The sequence below is a fragment of the Nycticebus coucang genome, chromosome 1 (assembly GCF_027406575.1).
Source record: "Nycticebus coucang isolate mNycCou1 chromosome 1, mNycCou1.pri, whole genome shotgun sequence".
Taxonomy (NCBI): domain Eukaryota; kingdom Metazoa; phylum Chordata; class Mammalia; order Primates; family Lorisidae; genus Nycticebus; species Nycticebus coucang.
The window spans coordinates 23,389,259-23,410,712 of record NC_069780.1 but is presented as its reverse complement, the minus strand read 5'-3'; the positions used below and the strand labels follow the sequence as shown (position 1 = coordinate 23,410,712).

Sequence of the window (21,454 nt, the reverse complement as noted above, 5' to 3'; positions counted from 1 at the left end):
TGAAGGCCTTAGTGAGTGATGGGCAGGAAGGCTTGGGGCTCTGTCTCAACTAGAAAAGCACCTTGCCCCAAACAAACAGAAATCATTACCTAGTGGGATAGTGGGCTTTCATCCATTCTGAAAACAAAGAGAAATACCATCAAATGCCACGATAGTACAATCTGTTTTCTCACTGGGCTAATATCAACAGGATCCACAGTTTTACCACAGTTGCTTCTCTGTCTTCATGTGGTGTCTACATAATTCCTTCCCCAAATCAGGAGGATAAACAACAGGCCAATCTGAGCAATCAATCAAGCGTTTTTTCCTTCTATACCACCAAACCTTTGTGAATAAAAGCTTTTCAAACTCCACGATCACGTTCGAAAGTGGGTCACTTCTTGAGAGAAAACTACCACCCCAAATTTTTTTTTAAAATTTTATCATGCCCATAAACTAATCTTTTATTTTTCTAATGTAGAATTAAAAAAAAAAAAAAACACACACCAAAAATCATTCAGCAAAAAGAGCTCTCAAATTTTCATTAGTTACATTATCTGAAAAAGAGGGAATTTAAAAAACAATTGGTTATAATCTTCCGATTTAACATAATTCCAAGCTACCTTTCTATTTATTCTCTTTAAGGAGAGAAAAAACAGAGCCCAAAGTTACTTAATTGGCTCTTTACCTCAGCAGGAAGGAGGGGGAGTGGAGTGTGACTAACACAACTGACGAAATAGACACAATGAGTAGGAACAGTGACATTTTAATAAAAGGCAAAAGTTTGATATGTGTACGCTACATTATAATTTTGGGGGGGAAATGAGAAAAAAATGCAATCTCTCCTATCGGCATGATACATTTTGATCAAAAATCTCATTGCCCTTTCCTACTACATGTACAATGATCAACTATAAGGCAAATCTAATGTTGGAATAGTTTTTTAAAATTTGACACCTACTACTGATAAAATTCTCTGTTTAAACTATTTGCTACTGAAAAGCATTACTAAAAAAAAAAATACAATGATTCGTTTATTGATAAAGTTTAAGGCATTTTCATTACCTTTAACAGATACACGCACAGCTACCTAACAAGAAAAGAAAGTATAATTATTTCAGCATAAAGACTGGAGTTTTTATTCTAAAATTTAATTCTTCACTAATTTATTCTAAGATGAATTTAATAGTCAACCAGGAAATTGGTTTTTATAAAAGTTATTTTATGGGTGCAAAATACAGGAAAAGTAGTAACAAATGCCAACCCGTCTCTTTACTTTATGAAGCCAAATATTTCCTCATAGAACTTAGTTTTTAAAGCTGGAATTTATTCCTTCAGGGCCACTATTACTTTTCAAAACTCCATATAAATATTAAATCTAAAAATTAATTGGTAATTTTAATTTTCCTTTTTCTCTTCAAATTCTTCTCTTCTCCTGAAGCGCTGACTTTCAGAAATTCACAGAATGAGCATGTTTCTTACAAAGTGGCTTGTCCTTCTTGGAGAAAAAAGTCTGACCTTCCAAACTTTCACAACATACCTGAAAGAGAAGCATTATTTAAGAGAATATCATTATTTTATCAAGCAAGCCAGAGAAGGGGAAAAGTGATTTTCCTCCACTGAATAATAGGATAGAACACTTCAAGTTGGTTGTGACATACCCTGACGTTTCACGATACCATGACATTTCATATGTCATGCAATGAAGTCTAATATTTCATTGCTCTTTCAAAAGCAATGAAGAATGACTATTTCTTAGAATTTATCTCTAATTTATTGAAATCATTGCTTATTACTTTTCTTTAGTAGGAAGGTGGGTCTTTTAGCCCTAGTGAAAAAAATCCACACAAAGAAAGAGGTCATTTTAAATACATTTTCTTTCCCCAAATTCTAAACAATGTTTCAAATTTGTTTACTATAATTCCATAATTGAATAAGCATTCAAATACTTCTTGTAGAGAACCAAAGCATTAAAAATGAAAATGATTCATTTGCTTGGCCAAGCCCAACTTTATTTTGCCCCAAATACATAGGCAAAGAAGACCTGAGACTTATTTTTAATGTATTTCTTTGTTTCTTTTTTTTTTTTGTAGAGACAGAGTCTCACTATACTGCCCTCGGGTAGAGTGCCGTGACGTCACACGGCTCACAGCAACCTCTAACTCTTGGGCTTACACGATTCTCTTGCCTCAGCCTCCCAAGCAGCTGGGACTACAGGCGCCTGCCACAACGCCCGGCTATTTTTTTGTTGCAGTTTGGCTGGGGCTGGGTTTGAACTTGCCACCACCCTCGGCATATGGGGCTGGCACCCTACTCACTGAGCCACAGGCGCCGCTCATTTCTTTGTTTCTTATAGTAGAAACCCTGCTCAGCATCTGGCTGCTATATGACCATATAATCAGCCACCAATATTTATACCTTCTTATCTTTTCCACTGTTCTTATTAATTATAATGGTCACAAGCATTAGGGATAAAAGGTGTATCTGCTAGAAATTGTTGCTTTTCATAGACTTTATGAGGTCTAAGAGATAGATGAGGTAAACAAGGAAGGGTTCGATAGTAATGTTTGGGGAAATTATTAGACTTCAATTAAAATTACTTTTTTCCCTTTCATACAAAGAGTATTGGAAACCACTGGACACATTAAATCTAATTAAAAAATCAAACATCTTAACAGATCACCTTTACTGGATATTTACTCTCTAAATTCAAAAAATATACCTTAATGTTAATCTCTGAATCTATTTCTAATCATTAAAAACAAAACCAAAAATATTAAAATATCAAATGAAATAAGTAAATATTTTATTGCATATTTATTATACAACAGTCACAAGAAAGAAAAGTATTCATGGCTTTTGCTAAGAAAAAAATGGATCAACATGTAGTTTACACTATCAGATTTTTATAATTATTTATATCTGTTTTAAGAAGTACCTAACATTTCCAAAAACTACAAAAATACTCTAATAATGTAGGTTTTTTTTTTTAAGTAATGAACTCCTGCTTTTTTAAGAAGTACATGGCTTATTCTTATCGACAAACATTTACTCAAAATCACATTTTCTCTAAGGGTAAGGATCTTACTGTGTGCCGAATAATTTCAAAACTGTCAAAAAATTTAATGAACTTTAAACTCTCTGTAAGAATATTATTTTCTTTAGGTCTGAAGGACTAAAAGATACAAGACATTTCCCTTAAGGACCCAGGCTAGAACTGGCTGTACTGTGTGTTCTCCCAGAAGCAGGAAAGCAGAGTGTACTCACTGAGCATACGAAGCAGGTGTCATGCCAGGTGCAGCCCAGAGCTTCCAGAAACATGTCGCCAGCTTCTATGGGAAATTCGCAGCCGTGGCATATAGTACCAAAGAGGGCATAATAATCTGTATTGGGGCAGGGGGCAGAGATGTAACATAAACACAGTGAAGCAGCAACAAATTTTCAGGAGATGGCTGGGTGCTTGGCATGTTTATCATGTCCAGGTTTCCTTTGTTGAACATTACTCACATACTTTAACCTTCTTCGCTAGAATTTTCCATGTAATATTTGTCACTTCTCTCCAATTACTTAATTGACCAATTATGTATAAAGAATACTGTTCTCTGACCAGTTATCAGTAGACATGACTGTTTCAAAGAAATGTAAGAGGGCTTCCAATAACTAGAAACAATATGACTCATGACTATAAATCAAGAACAAAGGTCTGACAGGCAAATTTCATAGTGTATCTGCCTTGGTTAAGAAAGAAAACTAAAAGTTAACAGGAAACTTCCATGAATAAGTGCACTGACTGAGTGGCTTGCTGGATTTTGTCACAATATTAGCCACAATTTCTTTTGCTCTATTTTCCTTTCAGTTTTATGACTTCATGTTGAAAATTGTGAGCCAGAGAATACAAGCTATTTGAAGCTTGTGGAGAGGGGAGGAGATATACCATTAAGGTGGCAATTACGATGTCCAGGCAAAGGGTGAGAGCAGGTTAGATTCAGTGGCGACAGCTAAGTTGGACAGAGATAAGAGAATACATTCAGGTTACAACTACCAAGATTTACTGATTAGATTGAATGCGGAAAGAACAAAGGAAAAAGCAGAATCCAAAATCGCCCCTAGGTTGTTGGACAGTGGATGGTGAGGTTATTTGTTGAGATGAAGACTACTGGGTTACCAACTGGTGTGGGGGTGTTAAAGGAAAAGAAAGAACACAAACAGATCAAACTGATTAGAAGTGGCCTTTAAATAAATATTCAATAATATTTTTTCCTTTTCTGTAGACAAATCTTGGGATTTTTAAAAATTTTTTCTCAGTAGATTTTTATTTTTATTATTTTTTTTTTCAGAGACAGAGTCTTACGTTATCACCCTTGGTATAGAGCTGTGGCGTTACAGCTCACAGTAACCTCAAACTCTTGAGCTTAGGTGATTCTCTTGCTTCAGCCTCCTGAGTAGATGGAACTACAGGCACCCGCCACAATGCCCAGCTATTTTTTTTTTTTTTTGGTTGCAGTTTGGCCGGGGCCAGGTTCAAACCTCCTACCCTTGATATATGGGGCCAGTACCCTACCCACTGAGCCACAGGCACCACTCAGATTTTTAATTTATGTATTTTTCTTTTTTATTATTTTTTATCAAATCATAACTTTGTACATTGATGCATTTATGGGGTTCAGGGTACTGCTCCATTTCACTACAATGTGAAATGCTTACACTGAACTAACACACACATCCATCACAATTATACTAATTTCTTAATAGCTTTGAAATGTACCACTGCATCATGCACATTAGGTGAGGTCCCCCCCCAAATACCCTTCCTCCTGCCATCTACTTTTTCCCCCTTTCCCTCTTCTTTCTCTCTCCTCTTCCCTTCTACTTTCTGGATTATAGTTGTGTTTTGCCATTCATATTAGTGTGTAGATGATTATATATTGATTTAATAGTAGTATTGAGTACATTGGATACTTTTTTTTACCCCATTTTTGAGGTACTTTACTAAGAAGAATATGTTTCAGCTCTATCCAGGTAAACATAAAAGATGTGAAGTCTCCATCATTTTTTAAGGAGACTTCACATCTTTATGCATAGTATTCCATGGTGTACACATACCATAATTTGTTAATCCATTCATGGGTTGATGGGCACTTGGGCTGTTTCCATGTCTTGACTATTATGAATTGGACTGCAATACAGATTCTGGTGCAAATGTCTTTGTTGTAATAATTTTTGATCATCTGAGTATATTCCTAATAGAGGAACTGCAGGATCAAACGGGAGATCTACTTTTAGTTCCTTTAGTATTCTCCAGACTTCTTTCCAAAAAGGCCGTATTAGCTTGCATTCCCACCAGCAGTGTAGAAGCGTTCCCTTCTCTCCGCATCCACATCAACATCTGTGGTTTTGGGATTTTTTTAAATGTGGGTTAATCTTACTGGAGTTAGATGATATCTCAAAGTTGTTTTGATTTGCATTTCTCTGATGATTAAGGATGATGAGCAGTTTTTCATGTGTTTGTAGGGCATGCACCTGTCTTCATCAGAGAAGTTTCTGTTCAAGTCTCTTGCCTACATTTAGAAATGGGGTTATTTATTCTTTTCTTATTGATTAGTTTGAGTTCTCTGTAGATTCTAGTTATCAGACCTTTGTCAGAAGCATAACCTGCAAAAATGTTCTCCCATTCTGAAGATTGTCTGTTTGCTTTACTTACTGTGTTCTTGGCTGTGCAGAAGCTTTTTAGTTTGATCAGATCCCAGTAATGTATTTTTGATGTTGCTTCAATTGCCTGGGGGAGTCCTCATAAAATATTCTCCCAGGCCAATTTATTCAAGTGTTTTCCCTGTACTCTCTTCTAGTATTTTTATAGTTTCATGTCTTAAGTTTAAATCTTTTATCCAGTGAGAATCAATTTTTGTTAATGGTGAAAGGTGGGGGTCCAGTTTCAGTCTTCTATAGGTCGCCAGCCAGTTCACTCAGCAACATTTGTTAAATAAGAGTGTCTTTCCCCCAGTGAATATTTTTGATAGGCTTGTCGAAGATCAAATGACAACAAGTAACTGGGTTCATCTCTTGGTTCTCTATTCTGTTCCATACATCTACTGCTCTATTTTTGTACCAATACCATGCTGTTTTGATCACTACAGATTTATAGTATAGCCTGAAGTCTGATAACATGATACCTCCTGATTTGTTCTTATTTCTGAGTAATGTATTTGCTATTCGAGGTTTTTTCTGATTCCATATAAAACGAAGTACTATTTTTTCAAGTTCTTTAAAGTATGACGGTGGTGCTTTAATAGGGATTGCATTAAATCTGTAGATTGCTTTGGGTAGTATGGACATTTTAACAATGTTGAGTCTTCCCAGCCATGAGCATGGTATGTTTTTCCATTTGTTAATATCTTCAGCTATTTCTTTTCTCTGAGTTTCATAGTTCTCTTTACAGAGATCTTTCACGTCCTTTGTTAGGTAAATTCCCAGATATTTCATCTTCTTTGGCATTATTGTAAAAGGAATAGAGTCCTTGATTGTTTTTTTCAACTTGACTATTGTTGGCATATATAAAAGCTACTGACTTCTAAGTATTGATTTTGTATCCTGAGAGGCTACTATATTCCTTGATCATTTCTGAGAGTTTTGAAGTTGAGTCCCTGGGATTTTCCAGGTATAGGATCATATCAGTGAAGACTGAGAGTCTGATCTCCTCTGACCCTATTTGGATACCCTTAATTATCTTCGCTTGCCTGATTGCGATGGCTAAGATTTCCATTACTATGTTGAATAGCAGTGGAGACATTGGGCTTCCTTGCCTCATTCCTGATCTGAGTGGAAATGTTTTCCATTTTACACCATTCAATATTATACTGGCTGTGGATTTGCTGTAGATGGCCTCTATTAGTTTAAGAAATGTCCCTTCTATGCCTATTTTCTTAAGTGTTCTGATCATGAAAGGATGCTGGTTATTATCAAAGGCTTTTTCTGCATCAACTGAGAGAATTATATGGTCAGATTTTTAATTTCTTATGGAAAGAAGTGTATGGCTACATTGCCCAAGTTGGTCTCTTAACTCGTGGTCTATAGTGATCCTCTCACCTAGGCCTCTCAAGAGTGCTGGGATTACAGGTATGAGCCACTGTGCCCTGCCAATCCCTATCACTTAAAACTATCTCAGGGAACATAATATTCCTTCTTCTATGTATCAAAACTCACACTGAACAATGAGTTCTGGATTGCAAAGGAGGATTTTTTTTTTAACCTGTCTGTAAGTCTTTGTCCACAAATTAGACAAAAACAAACATAAATTATGACTTCTTTGAATACATTAAATAGGATATTAAGACTGAAGAGTTTTATGTGTGTTTTGGTTATATAGGGACTGTCTGCTAGTTAGCCAAAATGTCTTGCAAAGCTTCTAGAACAAACCAAAGGGCTCTTTTCTTAAGAAAAATTAAGTGGAATTACAAAATCTGAAATGTTCTGGTTCAATAAAAGTAGGCAGTTTGTAGCCAACCTGTCCCCAAATGGCCTATGGGTCACTTCACTGGAATTTCTAGGGTTCCTGGAGTACAGTCTGTAACAGATCCAGGTTGCTCTTAATTAAGGAGTCAAAAAGAGGTGAAAATAGGAGAATATTGAGTGAGCAAAGAAGACTGGGTGATGCCAATATAGCTTTAATTTAGAAGCTTCCTTTAACGTTACTACTTTGGAATTTTCCCTTCTCCAGCACTGAACTTTGAAATTTAAGGTAGAGTAACAATAAAAATCAGTACTGGAAATGTAGTGGTGGTGAGTGGAGGCATGATAAGGAAAAAAAATTTTTATATTGAAAACATGTATATGAGAAGTGATAGTAATACCTAAGGGAATTATTAATGAATAAATTGTTATGAAACACAAACTTTGAGAAGGAAAAGAAAGTGTGCAGAGTTCAGGTAAAAGACAAAATAAATGTAGTAGATGGGTCCTTATAGTTTGATTTATTAAAAATTATTTTACCATGGGTAATGACAAGATTACCCTTCCATTTAGTAAAAATAACAAGATATTTCAAGTTTATTTTCGAGGTAGTTGCCTTAAAGAGCAAATCAGTTTCATATTCTAAAGTTGAACATTTCTGATGTTTATAAATACCCCAAATTCATGACTGGACTGTAAGAGGTAGCTTTATGCTATATGGTTTGGTAGCATTTATATCCATAAATTACTGGGGATTCAAGCAAAATATTTTTTCTACTAAGTAATGTTTATATTCTCAATTCTTATAACGAAGTTGGGAATATCTGTTTTGACAAAATCACATAAAAGTTTTAAGTTTTGAGTAACATTAAATGTTCCCAAAATAATTAGGAAAAATACTTCGCCTAATAATATTTTCTTTCAGCTTTATAGCAACATAAAGGTTAATGTTCTACCTTTACTCAAAATTTAAGAAACTAACGGTTTATGATCTTACCAGTCTCACAGTAGGGCTCACCATCCTCTAAGTGGAAAACATTATTACGAATGGGTTTCCCACAGGCCACACACACAAAACAGGAAACGTGCCAAGTTTGTTTCAGAGCATTGATGACTTCCTATTACAGAAAGGTAATGAGATGTTTAAAAAAAAAGATGACAATAAAGAAACATTTATTCTAATAGCGATACTGATCAAGTCTTACAAAGCTAACCGAAAACACACACACATCTTTGACTTGAGCTTTTCATCCCAAGTAACAAAAGACAGGCTCACATATATCACCTAAATCAATGAACTATGTGACTGTGTCTGTCACAAATACAAATCAATAAACTTATTTAAAGAATGATTACCATGTTATTTAAACAATATACTTACAGCAAATAAAGTACTTGCTACAACGCATTCTTCTTTGTCTCAAAGGGTACCAAGAAACATTAACTTACAAAAATGTCATAGTATTATCTGAAAATGTCATGAAGGAAGGGGAAAGCATTTAAAAACTAACACAAACCAATACTTTGTTGCATCCCTGAAGCAATAATGCAATCAAGGTAATCCAATCAGTTTAAGAGGTTTTCATGCTTTAGGAATTCAGCAGTGATGTTACTAAGTACACTCAACTGAGTGTCTAAAATTTGAACTATAAAGCATAAATTGTAATCAACCATGGCCATGTGGTTACACCAAGTATTAAAGGCTTGGGCTAGATGTTCATTACTAAAAGAGGTTTTGGGGAGTTGATTTTACAAGGAATCACTTCTTTGGGTTCAGAGAAAGAGATGTAAACTTTAAAAATCATTTTTGATGAATAGTTAGTAACATGGGAGTTTATTCTTTCCATAAGATTCATCAGGAAAAAAGAGGGTGTTATATGTAAAATACGGTTACAATTTTGTAAATGCATTACTTATAAATAGCAAACTGAAAAACAGTATGTCACAAGGTTAATAGTAATTATCTGTGATTGGTAAATAGGTCATTTAAATTTACTTTTTACTCTTTTTTATTTCATAACTGTTCTAGAGTGAAATAATTTCTTTTATAAAAATATTAAAATGAAAGAAAATGATAATAGAATAAATTATTCTCCACAGAAGATGCCATAGTTCACTACTGAAGGGCAAAAGGGAGAAATGGCAGGAGAACAGACCCAGAAAGATTACCATAAACAAATGGACACTGAACCACATCACTTCCCAAGGCTTCCAGAGCATGCTTCGTTCTCCATCCTTGAGACACATCACTATTTCTTCTTTAATAGGTAATCAAACAACGAAAACACAATCCATAGAAGCTATCCCTTTAGTGAAGTTCTGGCCTATCCTTGAAGCAATAAATGTCAGATTTGTATTTCCTAGAACTTTATTTGGTTTTAAGACTCTAGTTGGACTTTGTTTTATTATTCTAGAGTCCAAAGAACATGTTAATACACTAAAACAGTATTAGTGGATATTCTACTAATTTTTGTCATTATTTGGGAAGACACAGGCCGAACCATTCTGCTCCTTTGTTTCCAGCATTCTGTACAAACTAAAAACAGAAATATTTCAGGTGGCATGTTTATATAATTTTAAGTGTCCCCAAAGTTGTACACCCATTTAAAAGTGTACCCTAAAATTAAGACTACTTACCAATTCACGCTAACTTTTCTCTCAATTAATATGAATTATATGTAGTTTCATTACTGTGTTTTCATATTGAGCATATTAGAATTCAGCAGGGCTACTGCCAACTTTTGTATGAAGCTAAGAACCTTGGCTTCGACTAAAATCAAATTCTATCTCCTAGTCACCCATAAAAAAAATGATCCTTACTTTATAATTGTAAAATAGGGGAATTTATTTATTATTTATTATGTACTACATCTAATTCCTAAATTACTCCCTTTTGGCAAAGAAAAAGAAAGAAATGAAAAGGTATGGCTTAAAATTATTTTTCCATCACATGTGTACTCTCATAAAACTGAGGTTATATTTTAAACATTATATGCATTCAAGAAAAATATATCATTTATAAGCCTCATGTTTTATATATTTCATGAAATCAGTGTCCTGTACTTGAACTCTGACAAGTGGGGAAATGCTGCTCTTATAAAAGCTATGGAATTTAATTTAAAACAGTGAAGGTGTCAGTTCTGAGATCGTGGATGTGTGTGGTCCTGTGCGACTTCTTCATTCCTGAGTAAATGGTCCTGTTGAGGTAGCACACCCACAGTGAATTATTTTTCCCCTACAGTGGCTAGACTTTAACCAGACAAGCCCACACTCAGTGAGACAAAACCAAAGACAACTTGATACACTTCTACAGAGGACTATGTAGTTTTGCTTTATAATAATAAATAGTGATGAAACCAGAGCGTGTCTAAAGCAAGGAGAAATACAAAGTTAAACTCATGAAGAATAAAGACATTTCCAGTACTTACTCCAAGGATCTTCCTTTGGCATCGACCACACTCAGGAGCAAAAAATTTCTCATAGCACAGCTCACAATACAGGGCTCCCTTCTCTTCTACAAATCCAATGTAGGCCATTGTATTTTTGCAGTGAGCACAGTTAAATTCTTCTGGATGCCAAGATTTCCCCAGTGCCACTAAGAATGGTCCCCTGCCAGAAGAAAAAGAGATCAGCTTAACTCAGGAAGAAAGGTTTCTAAAGATAGCCTGGATGGGACCTCTTTTACGCAACGTCCAATCAATTAAATACTTGTTCAGTTTTCCTTTTCAAGGACTAAACACAGGGGTGCTGTAAATACACATAGGAAATCTGTGATGATGTGCAAATGGGACAGGAGTAGAGCACACAGGGATTCCTTCAAGAAAGGCCACCCCCTCCACCTTATTCAGTCTTCAGGAATCTGGTGGTATGTTTTATTGAGCAGCAGCGAGTCAATCTGCCTGCAATCATGTTTGAGGATGGAGTGTTAACTGTGACAGAAAGTCACCGTGACAGAATATGAAGCAAGTAGAAAAAGATATATTGGACAGGCAGATGACAGTTTGACATTTCTACAAAATAAACAAAAAAATCCTCACTTAGAGTCAAAATCTTAAAAATAGTAATGATTGTAACCTGAGAAAATACTCCGTAGTCAATTTTCCTTCCCCATACATTGATTCACATACTTCTTTCTCAACTTTATTAAATACACCAAACCTGACCCTCCAAAATGACAACACGAACTGTAAACTGGTTATCACAGATTGTTTAGAACTACTTGGAAAGGTTTTATTTAACTCAAATATGTCATTTTTTAATTAGTTTATTGTGGTGAGAGCACATAAAATGGGATCTATTCTCTGAACAGATTTGTAAGTGCACAATACAGCAGTCTGAACTATAGGCACAGTGTGGGCAGCAGATCCATCCTGCATAACTGGAATATCATTTGCATTTTTTGGTAACCTCCTCCTTCCCTCTCCCCAAACATGACAGTTTTTTAATGCACATTTGTATCAAGGTAACAAATATCCGTAAAGAGATTATTTTCCCCACTAAAAAGTACACAGTCGTGAGCTGATAAGACGGGCTTGGATGGCGTGGCAAGACTCCATTATGAAGCCTTATCAAGGCCAGAAGCCTGCAGAGACTAACCATCCTCGGTTCTGCAACACGCTTTTCAGGAGTCACATCACACTGATTCATATTCATAGAATGGCTTTACCTCCAAGGCACTTTTACACTTATCTAATTTGTCCATACAACATTCCTGTGAGATAGACCAGGGCAGTTATTACAAATTCAGTTTAACAGATGGAGAGGCTGACATACAGAATGTTCAAAAGATACGACACATATAAAGTCACTGGGTGAGGCAAGGCCAGAAGCTGTGCTTCCTGATTTCTAGTATACTGTTCTATTCAACTGATACTCTGCCTCTAACCTCATTACCATCAATTATCATCACCAAGCGACCACATGGCAATTGTTAGTAAGCATCAGATACCATATTTCTAGGCAGATTATTAACAGAAAAAGTCACAGCAATGAGCATCACAAAGAACATTTTTAAACCTCTGACAGTAAAATAAACCTTGCTATTCAGTAACTGTCTCCCACTGAGAAATTCTTTGCAAACATATTGTTTACTCAGAAACAGCACCCAACTCTGCAAGAGCAGGAAGCAGAAACACGCCTGATGAGTGATTAAAATTCATTATGTAGGGTATAAGAGGGTGTTTTCTAGCCCTGCTTTTTGTTAGCTTGTTTCGTATGATGCCATTTTGTGTAATGTACTGTATATAGCTTTCTAAAGTTTGAGATAAGTAGTTTATTATTACTATTTTTAAAACTTTAGGGTACTAAATTTTGTTATGATTAACAGGAAATACCTTTGTTAACTAATTCCTGCCAGAAAAGAAAAAGCTACAGATCATCTATTCTGCAATCAAATGTATTACTTTTGGTAGGTTATTCCACAGTTTTTACCTGATTTATATAATAACAATCCTACTCAAGAAGTTCCTTCATTTAATTCTCTCAGTATATATTTTGCAAGTGGTTTATCTTCAAAGATAAACCATGATTCACACTACTTAAAGCTAGAGAAAGTTTTACGAGTTCTCTGAGATTTTCCACGAGGTAGTTACCAGGTTATATAGACATGAATTTACTGGGACCCTAACAAGTGTATAGTAGAACTTTGGGATTTTATGCCTCTATTTGTCTGGACATTAAAACAGATTTTTTATTTGAGCACATCACCAGCTCATCCATAAGGCTGAAAGGACCCTTTAGGGCAATATCCTTATTTGTTCCCCAATTTTTAAAGAAGTCAATCTAATCTCGAACTCTGCATCCTGCGAAAGCTAAGTGTTGGTGTATGGATCTAAGATAAACAAAACAAAACAAAAAAACCCCACTCTGTTCCTGGAATATGTTTATCACTGCTACTATATACTTAATATTCATCTGTGAAAAGAAACATTTAAGAATAACTGATTTGGGGGCAGAGGCAAGAAGGCTGACTGGAGCCAGCTTTCCGCAGAGGTTCCCATCCAGAAGGAGAGTTAAAAGACAGATGTTTAGCAAGTAACCTGGCGGACTCGAGGTGATCCAAGAAAAAAGATAGAAGAATGCAATCAACCTGCTTAGGAGAGCCTGCACTCCAAGGATACAAACAAAAGGTACAAAATCCATCCCCAAGTGGATGGGAGTCCCCTCTCCCATGAGAATGGCTCACAGCACAGTTTCTACAAACAAGCGAGTAGAGTACAAATATCCTCCTATTTTATCCCATGGGAAAGACCCTCTAGAAACCGGACCAAATTCCCCTACTAGGGTGCCATGGAACTCTCCTGCCAGGCATAAAACTGTATATATTCTCTACCTGCAATTCTGAACTCTCAGCACTCCTGTCCACTCTCACTCTGAGATCTGGAAGCCTGTCCCCCAGGAGTCCAGATTCTTGGGTATTTTCTCCAGAGGTGTTGACAGGGCATGAACTGCTGCTGGTCAATGCTAATTCTGCAGCACAGGAGTAGGGAGAAGACGGTCAGCTGAGAAGGAACCATACAGGAGTGGCAGTGCCCCAAGGCACGGAGCAGCAGCCATAGTGGAAACAACAGGGCTCATACCCCAGGGGATATTCTGGAGTCACACCCCCGTTTCTCTGGGCAACCAGAGGCCAGGCGTCTTCTCCACTGGCAGCCTCTGGCAGAGCAGATCAGGGACAGAAACGCAGGCCCCGTGAGTAAAGGGTATGCTTGAGGTGGTACTGGCCTGGGCAGAGCGTGGGGACTAGAAGACGGCATGTGTAGAGATGGCAGACTCCCAGAGCAGGGCTGACCCAGAGGACTGCTTTACTGAGCCTAAGATGCAGCCAGCCCTCAGGGGATCATAGCTGAGACAAAGGCAGGCAGGCCGAGGCTGGAACTGACAGCTGAGTTGGAGCTCTAACCCCGCCCACCCCAACATAAACTGCAGCCGAGACCAGGCAAAGGCACAGACCGGGACTGAGTCACAGTTTCTGTGAACTCAAACAGCATCTGATCCGCAGGGGAATATAGCTGGGAGAGAAACAAATTCTGCAAAATTGTTCTGTTCTGTCAGCAACATCAATCAAGGGTGGAGCTAGAACTAAGTGAACTGCCCCAGCCTTCATTAAGCCACCTGAGGTTGTCAAGCCTCACCTCCCCCTGTGGATAGTGGCAGACAGCAGTGGCCTGGATGAGGATACAGAGATATCCCTGTGACTCAGGCAGGTGCAAACCCCTCGAGCATCTGCTAATTGGACAGAACTGAGTCACAGCCCTGAGAGGTTATCAGTGACTGGGTGTGACAGAGGTGCAAAGTGGGGAAGGAGGCATCAAACTTTCCAGACTAATTTATTTGCTGGGTGGGTCCTTCTGATGACACGGAGCACAGGAGTGAGTCATACTTTGCCGCACCCTCGGCAACAAACCGCAGCGAGGTGGCGCTGTCCGCGTTATAAAACGCATGGTAAGGTGGTCTGTGCTCCTCGGAGCGAAGCCCCCAGCACCCCCTGCATGCACAGCAATGGAAATATTGCCTAGCATGCTGTTCTTTGAACACAATTCTCTATGGGTTAGGGCACAAACTCTAAAGAAACCTTTGCTCAGAAACTTGTATGTTCAGTTGAATGCTTGTTTGTCTTAAAAGGCTAAGAATAAACACAGTGGTTTACTGATCCAGATTAAGCACAGCAAGAATGGCTGTGTCAGACTCAGTGGCTCCAAGTAAGCCTGGTCAACAGCACGTCCCTACCATAAATGTCAGTGACTTGAGACAATGCAGACACAGCAAACAAGATGTTCCAACATGACATACACTATCACCACCTGCAGTAAAACTTTACTTAGAAAAACATCTTACTTCACTAATTTTCATAAGTAATACAAATCAATAGAGTAGTTTAGTGTTTGACAAACAATTAATTATGAATCAAAATATAGTTACTAATAAGAGTAAAAATATATAGAAAATATATATAGAAGTAGTCAAGCATTATACGTAAAAGAATATGTTCAGCTATTTTTAAAAGAAATTATAAGAAACTGAGAACAATTACAGAGCTAAGAGAAGTCACAAGCCTTGACATTCCTAGATAAGAGGAAGTAACCAGGTGTTAAAAATAAACCACCTCCCTCCGGAGAGCAAAACCTTGAAAAGATAAACCACCTCCCTCCGGAGAGCAAAACCTTGAAAACATGTAATGCATGATAAACCACATATACAGACACAAAGATAATTTACAAGCATAAGCAAAATAACGATTACATTGTTTGAACCTTGGAAAAAAAATGTATAAATACCAACATATATTCTCAGTAAAATTTACAGCTGCTTCCTTCACCAAGTGCTGTGTGGCAGTCTGTCATTTATCCTGCGTCGACCTCTCAACCAACCTGTACCGTTCACCCTGAGCACCCTCGGACTGAGGCCCATCGACCGGCGGTCCGCGGCAATACTTGAGTTGCCAGCAGACCCCTGCTATCTAGTTGCTGGAGACTTTTGAAACTGTCTCACCTGAGACAGGTGTTGAAGAGACAATTGATTTGGACCTCTTGAACTGGGCCAATCACCTGAGGACTATCCTAGTGGTACCCTGGGTGTGTGGTTGTGGGAAGGTGTGATTTTCCTTTTCCAACTGTTGCCTGTGGGAGGTTGGGTGACTTAATTGCTGGTATTTCTCCACAGCTGAGACTTCAACCCAGAGTAACTGATTCACTAGGGTTGGACAGAGACCAGCTAAAAACAAGACAGAGCCACTTAGCCCCACCACACCAAGCAGGTCCCCAGTTTCTCATGCTGTGGCACTGTATGGGTCCTTGGCAAAGTTCTAGAGGAAAAGGTACAGACACCAGTCCCAGCTTTTGGGCAAAGGGCTGGTTAATCACTACTCCTGGAGCCCCCAAACACAACTTCTCTTTATTTGCTCATCTACTCAAACGGTGTAAAATAATCATGGGGCGGAATCAGCAGAAAAACTCCGGTAATATGAATAGCCAGAGTAGATCAACACCCCCCCACCCCCAAGGAAAGATATGGCGGACACAACTGAAGATCTCATTTATAAACAGTTGGCTGAGATGTCAGAAATCAAATTCAGAATTTGGATTGCAAACAAGATTAACAGAATAAAGGAAAAGTTGAAATTAGAAATTCAAGGAGCATTTGAAAAGTTGTCTGAAGAATTCAACGAATTCAAAGACAAAATCACCAAAGATTTTGACACATTGAGACAAGAATTTGCAGCACTCAAAGATCTGAAAAATACAGTAGAATCACTCAGTAGAAGACTGGAGCAAACAGAAGAAAGAATTTCTGACATTGAAGACAAACCTTTTGAACATTCCCAAACTCTCAAAGAGGAAGAGAAACGGAGAGCAAAAACAGATCATAGGAATCCCTGAAGGTGACAAAGTGGCTTGGCAAGGCACAGAGGCTCTTCTTCATGAAATTATGAAAGAGAATTTTCCAGACATGCCAAGAGATTCTGAAATTCAGATAGTAGACAGTTTCAGAACCCCAGCACGACTCAACCTGAATAAGACAACTCCCAGACACATCATAATCAATTTCACTAAAGTTAATATGAAGGAGAAAATTCTGAAAGCAGCCAGACGTAAGAAAACCATAACCGATAAGGGGAAGAATATTAGAATGACTGCAGATCTCTCTGCTGAAAACTTTCAAGCTAGAAGAGAGTGGTCATTGACTTTTAATCTCCTAAAATAAAATAACTTTCAACCCAGGATCCTGTATCCAGTGAAACTGAGTTTCATTTATGAGGGAGAAATTAAATACTTTAATGACATTCACATGTTGAAGAAATTTGCCATAACTAAACCAGCTCTTCAGGATATTCTCAGACCTATCCTCCATAATGACCAGCGCCATCCTCCACCACAAAAGTAAACTCACTCAGAAACTTTTGATCAAACTCCAACTTCCGCAGTGGCAAAAAAATTAAAAATGTCCACTGGACTTTTGAAAAACTCGATACCCAAAATACTACCAGACTTATCAATATTCTCAATTAATGTGAACGGCTTAAATTGTCCTCTAAAGTGGCACCGGTTGGCTGACTGGACACAAAAACTCAGACCAGATATCTGCTGCATACAAGAATTTCATTTTACCTTAAAAGATAAATATAGACTCAGGGTAAAGAGATGGTCATCTATATTTCAGGCAAATGGAAATCAGAATACACATTCTTCTCATCAGCCCACGGAACATACTCCAAAATCAATCACATCTTAAGTCACAAGTCTAACCTGAGTAAATTTAAAGGAACAGAAATTGTTCCTTGCATCTTCTCTGACCACCATGGAATAAAAGATGAACTCAGTAACAACAGGAATCTGCATACTCATACAAAAAAATGGAAGCTAAATAACCTCGTGCTGAATGATAGCTGGGTAATAGATGAGATTAAGAAAGAAATTACCAAATTTTTGGAACAAAATGATAAGGAAGACGCAAATTATCAGAACCTCTGGGATACTACAAAGGCAGTCCTAAGAGGGAAATTTATAGCACTGCAAATCTTCCTCAAGAGAATGGAAAGAGAGGCTGTTAACAACTTAATGGGACATCTCAAGCAACTGGAAAAGGAAGAACATTCCAACCCCAAAACCAGCAGAAGAAAAGAAATAACCAAAATTAGACCAGAATTAAATGAAATTGAATAATAAAAAAAAGGATTATACAACAGATCAATAAATCAAAAAGTTGGTTTTTTGAAAAGGTTAATAAAATAGATAAACCTTTGGCTAACCTAACCAGAAAGACAAGAGTAAAATCTCTAATTTCATCAATCAAAAATGGCAAAGACAAAATTATAACAGACTCTAAGAAATTCAAAAATTCCTTAATGAATATTACAAGAAACTTTATTCTCAGAAAGATGAAAATCTGAAAGATATTGACCAATACTTGGAAGTACGCCGACTACCAAGACTTAACCAGAATGAAGTGGAAATGTTGAACAGGCCTATGTCAAGTTCTGAAATAGCATCAACCATACAAAAATATCCCTAAAAGAAAAGTCTGGGACCAGATGGCTTTGCGTCAGAATTCTACCAAACCTTTAAAGAGGAACTAGTATCTATCTCACTCAACCTGTTCCAAAATATAGAAAAAGAAGGAAGACTACCCAAAGACGTTCTACGCAGCAAACATCACCCTGATCCCCAAACCAGGAAAAGATCCAACAAGAAAAGAAAATTATAGACCAATATCACTAATGAATATAGATGCAAAAATATTCAACAAGATCCTAACAAACAGAATCCAGCAACACATCAAACAAATTACACATCATGACCAAGTCGGTTTTATCCCAGGGTCTCAAGGCTGGTTCAATATACATAAATCTATAAATGTAATTCAGCACATAAACTAAAAAAAATAAAGACAATATGATTCTCTCAGTTGATGCAGAAAAAGCTTTTGGTAATATCCAGCATCCCTTCATGATCACAACACTTTAGAAAATTAGTATAGAAGGGACATTTCTTAAACTGACAGAGGCCATCTACAGCAAACCCACAGCCAATATTGTATTGAATGGAGTTAAATTGAAATCATTTCCACCCAGATTAGGAACCAGGCAAGGTTGCCCATTGTCTCCACTGCTCTTTAACAATGTAATGGAAGTTTTAGCCATCGCAATTAGGGAAGAAAAGGTGATCAAGGGTATTCATATAGGGTCAGAAGAGATCAAACTTTGACTCTTCACAGATGATATGATTGTATACCTGGAAAACACCAGGGATTCTACTACAAATCACTCTTAGAAGTAATCAAGGAATACAGCAGCATCTCAGGTTACAAAGTCAACATTCATAAATCGGTAACCTTTATATATACCAACAATAGTCAAGCTAAGAAAACAGTCAAGAACTCTATTCTGTTCACAGTAGTGCCAAAGAAGATGAAATATTTGGGAGTTTATCTAACAAAGGAAGTGAAAAATCTCTATAAAGAGAACTATGAAACTCTAAGAAAACAAATAGCTGACGGTGCTAACAAATGGAAAAACATACTATGCTCATGGCTGGGAAGAATCAACATTGTTAAAATGTCCATACTACCCAAAGCAATATACAATTTTAATATATACATTAAATACAATGTATACATTAAACACAATTTTAATTAAAGCTCCACTGTCATACTTTAAAGATCTTGAAAAAATAATACTTCGTTTTATATGGAATCAGAAAAAACTTCAAATAGCCAAGACATTACTTAGAAATGAAAACAAAGCAGGAGGAATCACACTACCAGACCTCAGACTATACTATAAATAGATAGTGATCAAAACAGCATGGTACTGGCACAAAACAGAGAGGTAGATGTATGGAACAGAATAGAGAACCAAGAGATGGATCCAGCTACTTACCGTTATTTGATCTTTGATAAGCCAATTAAAAACATTCAGTGGGGAACAGATTCCCTATTTAACAAATGGTGCTGGGTGAACTGGCTGGCGACCTGTAGATAGACTCTCACCGGATTAAACATTTAAACTTAAGACATGAAACTATAAAAATACTAAAGACAGTGCAGGGAAAACTCTTAAAAGAAAATGGCCTGGATGAATATTTTACAAGGAGGACCCATGAGAAATTGAAGCAGCTTCAAAAATATACTATTGGGACCTGATCAAACTAAAAAGCTTCTGCACAGCCAAGAACACAGTAAGTAAAGCAAGCAGACAGCCCTCAAAATGGGAAAAGATATTTGCAAGTTATGTCTCCAACAAAGGTTTAATAACCAGAATCCACAGAGAACTCAAACGCATTAGCAAGAAAAGAACAAGTGATCCCATCGCAGGCTGGGCAAGGGACTTGAAGAGAAACTTCTCTGAAGAAGACAGGCGCACGGCCTATAGACATATGAAAAAATGCTCATCATCTTTAATCATCAGAGAAATGCAAATCAAAACTACTTTGAGATATCATCTAACTCCAGTAAGATTAGCCCATATCACAAAATCCCAAAACCAGAGATGTTGGTGTGGATGTGGAGAAAAGGGAATACTTCTGCACTGCTGGTGGGAATGCAAATTAATACATTCCTTTTGGAAAGATGTTTGGAGATCACTTAGAGATCTAAAAATAGACCTGCCACTTGATCCTACAATCCTTCTACTAGGCATATATCCAGAAGACCAAAAATCACATTATAGCAAAGATACTGGACCAGAATGTTTATTGCAGCCCAATTCATAACTGCCAAATCATGGAAGATGCTCAAGTGCCCATCGATCCATGAATGGATTAATAAATTGTAGTATATGTACACCATGGAATATTATGCAGCCTTAAAGAAAGATGGAGACTTCACCTCTTTCAGGTTTATATGGATGGAGCTGGAAAATATCTTTCTTAGCAAAGTATCTCAAGAATGGAAGAAAAAGTATCCAATGTACTCAGCCCTACTATGAAACTAATATATAGCTTTCATATGAAAACTATAACCAAATTATAACCTAAGAATATGGGGAAAGGGAAAAGGAGGGGTGAGGATGAGTGGAGGGAGGGTAATTGGTGGGGCCACACTTACGGTGCATCTTACAAGGGTACATGTATATATATTCTACATGTAGATAGATAGATAATAAATGTCTTAACACAATAACTAAGAAAATGCCAGAAGGCTATGTTAACCAATTTGATGAAAATATGTCAAATTATATATAAAATCAGAGCATGGTGCCCCATGATTGCATTAATGTACACAGCTACGATTTAATTAAAAAGAAAAAAAATTAACAGATTTAACATAATGGCTACCAGTTTTATCCACATTGCTGCAAATGACAATATTTTATTTTTATATAGCTAAATAATATTCCATTATGTATCTATACCATATTTTACTTATCCATTCATTTGTTGATGGGCACTTAAGTTCTTTTCATATTTTAGAAGTTGTGAAAAATGCTGCAATAAACATTGGAGTGTAGACATCTCTTTGATATATTGACCGTTACGTTAAGTGAAATAAGCCAAGCACAGTAAGACAAGCACTGCATGGTGTCACTCACAAA

At 37.0% G+C, this 21,454-nt stretch overlaps 1 protein-coding gene and 1 non-coding gene across 6 annotated transcripts in view; both read right to left on the bottom strand.

The window, feature by feature from the left end:
• Nucleotides 1-1,184: 1,184 nt before the first annotated feature.
• Nucleotides 1,185-21,454, bottom strand: part of PDLIM5 (PDZ and LIM domain 5) — a 225,992-nt gene continuing 205,722 nt past the window's right edge. For all 5 annotated transcript variants that reach the window (XM_053608692.1, XM_053608717.1, XM_053608773.1 and 2 more), the window contains 4 exons: nt 10,854-11,034; nt 8,423-8,543; nt 3,247-3,362; nt 1,185-1,519 (listed from right to left, as the gene is read on the bottom strand). In XM_053608692.1, coding sequence (XP_053464667.1) covers nt 1,430-1,519; nt 3,247-3,362; nt 8,423-8,543; nt 10,854-11,034 — 508 coding nt within the window. In that variant the 3' untranslated portion in view covers nt 1,185-1,429. The remainder of the gene's footprint in view (nt 1,520-3,246; nt 3,363-8,422; nt 8,544-10,853; nt 11,035-21,454) is intronic.
• On the bottom strand, nt 7,149-7,275 carry LOC128593336 (small nucleolar RNA SNORA40). Its single transcript, XR_008382330.1, has one exon. It is a non-coding gene; the product is annotated as a small nucleolar RNA SNORA40 (small nucleolar RNA).